Below are 10877 nucleotides of genomic sequence, written 5' to 3'. Positions count from 1 at the left end.
ACCTTGGAGACTGTTCTGACTGTTGAAGCAGCCAGTTCCTTTCGTCTCAAAACCACCGAGCCTTCATTCAGAGCCCTGGGTTAGGCAAGGAGAGCCCCTCCTTCCTTCACCTCTGCGACCTGAATAGCTTTTGTCCTCTCTCATGCCCCAACCACCTCAGCTTTAGGAAGCAGAAAAATGTTCAAGGCAGACATGGCTGATTTATTTGGGCTGTTGTTCATCAGTCTTTCCAATGCCCATTTTTTTGCAGTACTACCTGGGATCCCAAGTGTGTGAAATGGGGTGACTGCTGCTTTTTGGAAAAGCCACATCCTAGAGGTCTGCCCTTGGTTCCCTGAGCTTCTGCCTTTGGAGAGGAGGCCAGATCAGAAGACAATGGATGGGGTTAAAACTGAAAGCTGCTAAAGGGGACCCACAAAAATGTAGGACATGATCCTGGATGTCTGCATCTCAGTTAAGGCAGAGCCAAGGCCACAGCTGTTCTGAAGAGCAGGAACAATTTGTAGTAGAGCCAAGGTCACTTATTGGAAGTACACCGGAGGCTGTGCCAACTGATCTCACTGCTGAAGGAACCATTTGGCTTTCAAATCCCTTTGAAAGCAGCTCTTCCAACCCAGCCCCTTGAGACCCCTTGCCCTGGGCTAGCCTTGTTTGCTCAAAAACAGCTTGAGTCTGGAAGTTTGTGGGTAAAACGCAAATTGTGCTGTGCTTGGTACATGACTAGTCAACCTCAGTGACCCAGACATCCACTCTGCTGGACTTCTTGCGCAGAACGAAGCCCACAGCTTCAGCAAAAACAAATAAAAAGAGGCTGAACTTGCTGGTGTCTGGAAACCAAGTCTGAGCTCCCTTCCGACAGGAGGGAGGCAGCTCCACAGTTGGGCACTGATGATAGTGGGCTCTGTGGTGAACTCTGCCCTCTCCGTGGGTGTTTTCAGACTAGAGGCTGGAGGGTGGCAGGGGAGGTTGTGGTAGGGTTCAGTTTCTTCCTGGCTGAGGGATAGAGCGCATGAGAACCGACTCAGGCAAATAACTATGAAACAATGGAGTCTAGCTTCGATGTTACCCCTGGACCCATTGCCTTTAGACAAGTTTTGCTTATGGTGCAATGCTGCCTGTTGATCCCACATGTGTGCAGCTCAGCAGCACACAGCACCAACTGCTTTTGCTCTGTTCCCTATGCCACTGAAAGAGCTCCTGTGCCAGCCAGAGCAACTCAGATAAAGATTTTGGTGCTGCTCCTTAATTGCTTCATAGAAACACTCAAAAGAAGAGATGGGAGGAAAAAGAGGAAGATCAAAGAATACACTGGGAACAGGGGCATGACAATTAAGGTCCGGAGCCCTTCATTAGTAAAACCTTGCATATGAGTGCTGCTACAACAACATCTGCTACTGAATTTGGGAGGCACGACCCCAACCTTTCACTCCCAGTGACTCGCCGGGCTCCTTGTGCTACAAAGAAATGTGTTCCCACTGGCTGCTGATCCCTGTGACCTCCACCCTACCTTGATTTCTACGGGACTATTCCGGTGGAAATTCCTAGGCGCGACACCTGGGACGTAGAATGAGCCCATTCCATGGAACAGTGAGAACAGCAGCAGCAGCAAACTCAGACATTCCTGCAAAGGAAAAGAGGCGTCAGGCTGTACCGTCACAACCACGTGCATCAGGGCAATGCAGCACCCAAGATACTCCCCTCCCAGAAATGATATTTATAGGGGCTGAAGAGTTCAACAACCAATGCACAACCCAGGCTTCCACTCCCAACGTTGCAGCTCCTGGCAAGTCACTTCCAGGGTGTGCCTTTCTCCATGTTTAAAAGAGGAGTAGCAGGTGCTTACGCCCCAGGTGTGTGCTGTGAAATGGGTTGGAGTTCTCAGCTGAGAGGCACTACAGTGCAAGCATGCCAAGAGAGACAGATCTGGGGAACAGCAGCTACCTCTGGACACCTGAGTGCACCACTGTTTTCCTCCTTCCGTGCCCTACAAATAAAGCAGCCTTTGCTTGACATAGCTGAAGCTCCCAACACTAGTACATGTGCTCTTCAGGCTCCATAATCTGAGGTATGGAGCAGCAGTTCACAGCCTGACCGGCAGCTTTCCTGCCCTGTGCACAAAAATCCACCCCTCTTCACTCAGCTGGGTGCACAGTCTACGCAGCAGGGCATCAGCCTTGACGGACATTTCAGTCCATCAGCGCACTCCAGAAATTCTCCCACGGCAACTCCTGGGCTGCAGCTCAGAGAACTTGTTTTCAGTGCGGCAATGAGCTGGAGCCAACTTCTACGTTGTGCAACATCAGACCTACACAAAGCAATGGAATCAACACTGGAGAAGTGCTAACTCAGCTGTCCTTCTATCTACAACCCCACTGCATGAGTGAGTTTGTACCACCTGTCCCCCACCCCCCACAAGCCAGGAAGTTTAAAGCAGCAATGAATGCAAGTCAGAGATGGGTACAGGGCCAGAAGCAAAGTAGCCTGGGGCAACTCTCAAACTAACACTGCCATGAAGACAAACCTACGGTCATCACTTCCCTACAAAGTCAGCTTCACTCTGCTGGCGCCACTGTATCTAAAGGAACAGCACAGGGGCAGGCTGGGGAAGAAGGGGATCGAGAGACCCAGGGCTCAAGGGGGCAGAGGGGCAAAGACTGTGTCATTGGTTTATGGCTTGGGCTGGGATAAGCACAGCTCCTGGTTCAGCAGGGCCTGAGGGCGCTGCGAAGACAGCACAGAGTCTGAGAACAGAGCACGCTGCCTCCATGCCTTCTCACCCCTCAGCTGTATTAATGCTGCCCAGAGGGGCTCAGAGGGAACTTGCATGGATCCAGACGTTCCTAGCAAGAGTCCATCACTGCCGTGCACAGCAGCACGGAGACAACACTAGACCCTGGAAAGTCAGGTCAACCTGCTCCCACCCCTGTGAAAGCACAGCCTAAAACAAGGAGTGGCAAGGGAGGGCATCTGCTACCAACAGCAAGCCAAGTCACGTCCAGAGGACAGCCCGCTGTCACCAAAAAGGGTGACCCCTGACCCAGAGCTGGTCCAGTTCAGCGACTGTTTCGTTCAGAGGTGGGGAACCCACTGGGAGTTAAACAAGCAGAAAGGACTTGTTTGCCTCTTCCAATAATAATGACAAGTTCAGCGTGTATGGCCTCTACCAGCTCGGCAGGCCTGGAGATATTTGGAAGTGCATGGTGACTAAGAACAAATCCACTGAATTCACTAAACACAAATAATTATAGAAAATTCAGGCTGGAAGGGAGCTCAGGAGACCACATCTAGTCCACCCCCCTCCTCAAAGCAGGACCAGCCCCAACTAAATCATCCCAACCAAGGCTTTGTCTACCCTGGTCTTAAACACCTCCAAGACTCCACCACCTCTCTGGGTAGCTGTTCCAGCATTTACTACCCTCCTAGTGAGAAAGATTTTCCTAGTATCCAAACTCAATTTCCCTTGCTGTGACTGGAGCCCATTGCTCCTTGTTCTGTCTGCACCCACTGAGACCAGTCCAGCTCCCTCCTCTTTGCAACCCCCCCGCAGGGAGTTGAAGGCTGCTACTATGTGCCCCCAATCTTCTCTTCTCCAGACTAAGCCCAGTTCCCTCAGCCTCTCCTAAATCACATCCCCGAGCCCCTGAATCATTTTCATTACCCTCCATTCCAATAATACTTCCCTTGCTTGCTACATCAGTTTGTTTTAAAAGCAAAACAGGCTTTGATGCACTTTTTTCCTTCTGCATCCAGCACATTTAAAAGTATCTAAGATGTAACTGCTAAAAAGAATACCTGTAAAATGCTTTTCTTTTTGCAGTTTATTGTATACCAGTTTCCATTCTGATACAGCTCGTCCCAAATCACAACATTAATCACCTAGCAAGACATGCATTTTCACCATTTCTGTCAAATCAAAAAATCTAAATAAATCTTGGCTAAGCTCCTAGAACTGCTCAAATCAATGCATGCAGACACTAGGTATCCTTTTGGTCAAAGAGAACTAGATTTGGTGGAACAACTATATCAAGTTGCAGATCACCGTATTTTAATGGTAATCCGTGAGATTCAGACGTACTTTAAGAAAGCAGAGAGAAAATACAGCCACAAAATTGAAACGGGTTGAAATCACCCCGCCATGAAATCAAGCGTTCCTTTGTTTCCTATGCTCGTTCACCATCAGCACAAGTATACAACATGCCCCTGGTCTTTTCTTGTCAGAGAATGTTTTATGATCCACACATCGGCAGGAGCCCCAAAGTGGCCCCACTCACACTCAAAAGGTCTCTTGGGCACATTAAGTGCTAAGAGAAGTATCATCCTTGCTTCACATCTCGTATCCTCCCCTGAGCAGCCAGCTGACTGCAAGCAGTTATTTGGCTCAGTCTGCATCTCATGCTAGATACATGCATCAATTCAAAACCAAGAAAGATGAAACCCTTGCCACAAAGAATCTACAATATAAACGGACAAACCAGAACCCTGGGGAAAAGCTCAGGAAATGAGTGGGCACAAAGACATGATTTGCAGAAGCAGCAGGTCTCCACAGACGTGTGGCTGAGGAAGGGCTCAGACTGCGGGAGGTGGTAGTTTCAGACACTGGGGCCAACTAGAGCGGATGAAGAGACGGGCAAGAGCGACTGGGAGAAGGGAAGGAGAGCAGAGACCAGGCAAGAGACAGGGTACGCTGAAGCTGAGAAGCTGGAGGGAAAGAAGTGGAGGGCAAGAGAATTCCCTGGTTCTAACTCAGCGGTGGGCAAAATGCCGCCTGTGAGCCGGATGCATCTCGCCAGGCCATTCTCTCCGGCCTGCAGGGCCCCTCAAAAATTTAGAAAATTAATATTTATCTGCCCTGGGCTGCCTGTCATGCAGCCCTCGATGGCTTGCCAAAACTCAGTAAGCAGCCCTCCTCCTCCAAAATAATTGCCCACCTCTATTCTAACGCCTAGCGGGCCTGTCAGATGAGTAATGAAAGGCAGCCCATTCAAGACAGGGCATGGAGGAGCCCTTTGCTCTCTTGCTTGCAGGCTGTCTTCCAAAAGAACAACGTGGACATGTGCCAACAGATCTGCATACCCACGGGGGCCATTCCTGACAGGCCTTTCACTTGCAGCTAGGGGAACGGAGCAAGTTCAAAGGTTGCATAGTTCTGTCTCGCTTACGTAAGACACAGCACTAGGCTCGAGGTATCAAGATCAACCCTCAGCGCCGTGCTACCACGGCTTTCACCCACACACATTTCAAAGAGGAAAGTCACCTGCATGATGAACTCCCATCTGGGGCACTAGGCAGCCACTGATGGCACCATGGACTTGTGTGATCCCCAAGCTCAAGAGAAAAGCTTTAGTACACAAGTTGTTGTGAACAGAGCTAGCGTCACTGTTTAGCTTACCCCACATACATCTGCCAGGTGACCAGTCCTCAGAGGACAATCCCCAAGTGAACAAAAAGGAGCTAGAGGAGCATTAAAAGTCATAATGCTACACCCAAGCCCCCAGCATGCCCAGGCAGAAAGAACTGCAAACCCCGAGTTGGAGGAGAGCGAAGCAGTGCTTCCTTTCAGCCTTAGTTACTCATACATTCCTTCAACAGGCAGCGAGCAGCACAGGTCACCTTCTGCCAACCTGAAAACTGGATCTCACCAGGACAGCCCAGAGGCATGGCATCACAGTAACAAGCCAAAGTGCGCCTTCCCCAGTAGGGACTCTGGATATGCCCCTAATTAGGGTACTCGCAATGTTGTGGTACTATGCAATGTGCTAGTCACCACCAGGAAAGGGACAGCCCTCCACACATGAAACTCAGCCCTGAACAGCATCCGGTAGAGTCACAGAAGTTACTTCCAGATAAAATCACCAGCAGGCTTAAAATGAACAAACCACTTCAGCGGACAGTTCTGCCCGCTGGAAGGAACTTCTTTTACAGAGGCATCAAAAGCCACCACCCGTGATTCTGCACATTCAACAGAGCTTTGTAAAGTAGACAGGTACCAAGCAAATGTGCCATCTAGACCCAGTCCCACTACATGCATTTTTTTTTTTTTTAAGCAGATATGTGAACCCATGGCATGTGCAGATGTACAGCTACTACTTATATCAGTGCTGGAGACCACAGAACACTGCAAGCTTCTCTCCATCCCTGTCTGCCAACATGCCTCAAATCACCTCCACGGGGGCCACCTGGACTCAGTCTCCAGGCCACTACAAATCTTCGGCCTCTCTGTGTCCACTGCCAACAAGCAGGCCAGGGAGCAGAAGCAGCCCTCACAAATGTCCCCAAGAACAGCAGAGGCTAGACAGCCTTCCAACGACAGTCACTTCAGTCATGCTGCAGGCATTTTAAGGAGTGGCACTATGTGAGCTTGCTTCAGGACTGCACCATGACCATGTTTCGGAGCTGACTTAATGTTATGTTTGCTGAAAAAGAGGGTGGGGAACCACCTACTCAGAGTATGGGAAACCAAAGCTAGTTTGAGCTTCCAATTCCTCTAAAGCAGAGGAAACAACAGAAACTCTCTTCATCTCAAACACAGGCAAGCTGGAAGAGAAGCCAAGTACACTCTATGGAGCCCCGCAACATCAAGCAACTGGTCGGAAAAAGAAAGGAAACGCCTACTCTCTTCATCAAAGACTTCCTGGTGCAGTGGATATAAGCTAGTATCTCAGGGAAGGAAGGAAGACCCTTACATGCTGCAACACAGAGCCAGCCTAGACTCCCTCCACTGCCAAAATGCGCTGACCAAGGAAGGAATACACCTGCTCTTCCCCAATCTGAGGTGCCAGGGTTTTTCCTGGCAGCTGTGCAGACAACCTCATCTTTATTACATTGCTGAACACTCACACTTGCACTTAGCAAGGCCACAGAGAGCCTTTGGGACAGAGACAAGTGCTGCATTCACTCTGGTTTCTGAGAGCTCCTTGGACACTGCAAGAATTGTCAGCAGCCTCCTCTGCTCTCACCTCTTCATGAGAGAGAAAGCTGCAATGAAACTCTCAGCAGATATCCTCAGCCCTCTGAATAGGCATGAAACTATCCCACAGGGAAAGAGAAAATAGAGTTTTAAAGAGGTGTGAAAGCAAACAAATGAAAATCCCAGTACTCCCATGCGGAGCATCCTGAAACATTCTCCCACCATGCCTGCCAGCCACAGTACCCACAAGGCCCCTTTTCAGTTACTAGTGCAGCAGCACTGAGCTCCAAGGCTTTTTCAGGTCATCAGCCTCACCCATTCACAAGCCGCTCTCCCACAGCAGGACCATCCCCAGAAGCACTTGAATGAGAGGGGAGGCATGCCATTTCTCCAGTCTGCAACCTCAGAGAAGTCTAACTTCTTCCTACCTCTTTTCTCACATCTGGGAAACCAGGTAAATACCTGCTTCAGCTGGTGGTTTTGTAAGGCTTCTGTCTGAAACACTTGGGAAAAATCCGAGACCCAAGGAAACAAGAAGGCCTTCTGCAGCCAAAGTTAGCACTACAATTTGCACAAATATTTGATACGCATGAGCACAGCCCCTCTCTGTACCTGGGGTAAGTGTCTGGTTTAAGTCAGACCAACAAGGCTACCAAGTACACCCCTGGTTTAAGTCAGCACTTCCTCTGAGTGCATTACCTAGAAAAAAAACAGTGCTGTTGTAACAGAACAATGGCTCAGCTTCTACTTACTGTGGACCACTTCCTTCCCAATCCCAACCTCACCCATCAACTAAAATGCTCCAGGGTATGGAAAGTGGGATTTGACCAGATGTGGCCCAAATTTTTGCTCAGTTATGGGCATATCTGGTCAGTTCATTCTCCATGCTTCCTGCTTCATAGCTGCACTCTATATCCTGTCCCTGCATGCTCAGCTTTGCTCTACAGCTTTTGTACAACACTCAGCATTGTAAGGCTTCAACATGACCAAAGCCTTGGGAAATCAGTTATGTAGATAGCTCATTATTGGGAGTCTCCCCCATTGCTCCTCTCTCCAGGTCCTTGTGGTCTGAATGCATTCTCCTGTGCATGTATTCCCTCCCACCGATGGTGGTATCCAACACAAAGGTTATTGGTTGAACTGATGCTAAACCCTTCAATAAAAAACAGCAACAAAGAGACAAACAAAACCCTAACAAATTAAAAAACACAATGCGGTCAAAACAAATGCAGAGGTGCTCTGAAAACAGCTGCACTGGAGAACCTAATAAGTTGTGAGCTGGAAGCAGAGTCTCCAGGAAAGGCTTGTATATACACCGGCCACAAGTGCAGTGACAACAGTAGCATTAATAGGGCATCAGTACGTTATTTCCATGCCATCTGCAACTGCTCCAAACTAGACACCACAGAGGTAGGAGATACAGCAGCCTCATACACAGCAGCTCTGCCCCAGTTTGTACCACCTACAGAGCTTGACTGATGGTAGTGGAATAGCACAGTAATCTTTTCTAAAGAGCGCAGCACAGATAAGGCCCATGAGCCTCAGGCCACAGTGAAAAATGCAAGTAGCACTGCTGCGGATAGACAATCGCCATTCAACACTGTGACAAAAGCAACGCTGCAGAGACCGTGAGAGACCCGCTGCCTTGGAGCAGCCCCACGCACTAGCTACGCAAGCGTTAGAGCCTCAGGGGGAAAGATCTAGTAGAGAAACAGAGGATGAGAATTCTTCACAAAGATCCGTTCTTGTAAAACCCATGTTTATCTTTGCACAAGAAGATTCAAGCAACAGAGATTGCTGCTCACAGCAGTCACCTGGGCCACTGGACACCATGGGGTATTGTTACCTTCCCTTAGTCACACTAGCCTACAACAACCACTTTCCAGGCAGGTTAAACAACTGGATTCCTGCCGAACAACCCAGCTCCTTTTCAAGCACAGTGAAGGGCCAGACCGAACCATCTAAGGGTTTGTCTCAACTAAGAGGCATGAATGAGTTTAGATTCAACCCAAATGACAAGTACTGAGTCTGACCTAAACCCAGCTGTTTTTCTTAGTCAGATAAATCTCAGACACTCTCACTTCTGCAATTCTTCTAGACAGCTACTGCTTGCTAATCCTAGTAATAAGCAACGCTGCTGAACTAAAAGGCCTGGAGAACGTACTGCCAGTTAGCATGAAAGGCTGTGCACTGAGCACATGCTGCAGTGTCCTTATTTAACCTCTGTTCTGTGCAGATTTTGCCTCCTCTCTGAACGGAAGTCAGCGTCACACACAAATACAGCATCTGTTTCGTGCTGTGGAAAGGAAGCAGGATTCAAATGGGAACGAGGTGGGTGGGGGGGAGAGGGCGCTTCTTGTCCCCTGCAATCAACCCTGTGGACACCTATAGTTATTGCAGAGGCCTCAGCAGCCCCAGCGGAGCTGGTGTGTCCACACCATTGGGAAGCAGCTGGATTCCAGCTGCAGCATTAGGAGAGGCATTGAAAAGGAAACAGAAAATACCGTGATGCCATGACACCAGTCCTGGGTTTTGCCCACAGCCTGGACAATTCTCAATGTAGGCGTCACCCTGGGATACCTCGATATCCTCTCAAGGGGGTGCCACTGTCAGATGCATAAATATGAATCACAAGAGAGGGGATCCTGTTTGAAATCAATGGGTTTACGTGAAAACTACAGTGCCCTCTGCGCCCTTTCCGTGCTCTGCGCAGCAGGAGAATTGCTTGAGAATTTTCTGTCATCAAAAGAAGTGGAGCAAAAACAAAGAACCGGCATTTGTGGTGGGACTCACAGAAACCACAGAGAATTCAGGCTGGTTACCTGGGTCCACCCCTGCCCAAGGCAGGATCGTCCCTAATCCCAGACGCGTCCAATTAAACACTACATAAAACGATCCTCTGCCCAGATGCGACACGTCACCCCCCAAACCTGCCACAGGTAAAGCGGGGGGAGGGAACGCAGCAGCCAAGGTGCTCTTCTGCACAAGGCGGCGAACATCAGAATTGCCACGTCCTGGGTCAACCCCCATTAATCCGTATTAACGTGACCAGGGGAGGGGACCCCAGCCATCACCACGGGACACTGCGGCTGGAGGGACCCGCCCCAGAGCGATGGATGACCCCCATCGTCCACACGGGTGTCCTCCCCCTCAAAACCAGCCCGTCCATTTCCTGCCACCCCACAGAGCCGCAACCCCCAGCCCGGCCCGGGGAACCCGCGCAGGCCCCGGGAGGAGGATGGGCCCGGGCGCCGCACTCACCATGGCCCCCGATGCCGCCATCTTGGATCCACGTGTCAGGAAGGACGTCAACGGAAGTGGCCGCTGGTTGGCTTGGGCGCTTATCGCCATGGCAACGGAGCCGGTTCCGGGGTGGGGGGGGGGAAAAAAAAAAATCCATGGGCAGCGGAGCCATCTTAACAGAGGGCAGCAGGCTTCGCTCTGAGGGGCGGCGACATGTTTAGTGAGGGCAAGGCGGGGCCGACCGGAGCCCCTCCCCTGCCGCCATCTTAGCTGAGGGCATTGGGGCGCCGGCTACGGCAAGACACAAGGTCCATTCGCTCCATCTTTCTTGAGAGCAGCCAGCGCCCTTGCTCGGCTCTGCCACTGCCGCCTCGGGCACGTCCCTTAGCCCTGCTGTGTGCGGTCCAGGCTTGGTGCGTGCAGCATCTTCCTCCGGGCCAAGTGCAGGGCTGGGGAGGGCAGCACTCAAGCCGCAGAAGGGAGAGGCAGGCCCCAGCCCTCCCCTGCAGAGACAGCAGCTTTCCTGCCCCAGAGGGGTAGTTAATTCACTCGACAGCGGAGGAGTTAATTCACTTCCCTGCTGAAGATGCGTGTGGAGACCCACTAACCCCCTCACAAGGGTATGGGCCCGCGCGAGAGCGCTGCTCCACAGTGGCGTCCAGCCTCTGCCACCATGTCCGAAAGCCACGAGCCCCAATGCACAGAGCAGAGGAGACTGTGCAGGCCT

At 50.7% G+C, this 10877-nt stretch overlaps 1 protein-coding gene across 1 annotated transcript in view; it reads right to left on the bottom strand.

The window, feature by feature from the left end:
• TM9SF4 (transmembrane 9 superfamily member 4) overlaps positions 1-10277 on the bottom strand; it is a 23411-nt gene extending 13134 nt beyond the window's left edge. Inside the window, exons 1-2 of the mRNA XM_090020774.1 lie at positions 10169-10277; positions 1508-1621 (exon numbers count right to left, since the gene is read on the bottom strand). Of these exons, the coding sequence (XP_089876900.1) occupies positions 1508-1621; positions 10169-10258 (204 nt within the window). The 5' untranslated portion in view covers positions 10259-10277. The remainder of the gene's footprint in view (positions 1-1507; positions 1622-10168) is intronic.
• Between the last annotated feature and the right edge of the window lie 600 nt (positions 10278-10877).

Source organism: Crocodylus siamensis, chromosome 10 (genome assembly GCF_052110815.1).
Source record: "Crocodylus siamensis isolate JL-2025a chromosome 10, ASM5211081v1, whole genome shotgun sequence".
Classification (NCBI taxonomy): domain Eukaryota; kingdom Metazoa; phylum Chordata; order Crocodylia; family Crocodylidae; genus Crocodylus; species Crocodylus siamensis.
This window is presented reverse-complemented; position numbering and strand designations above follow the sequence as displayed.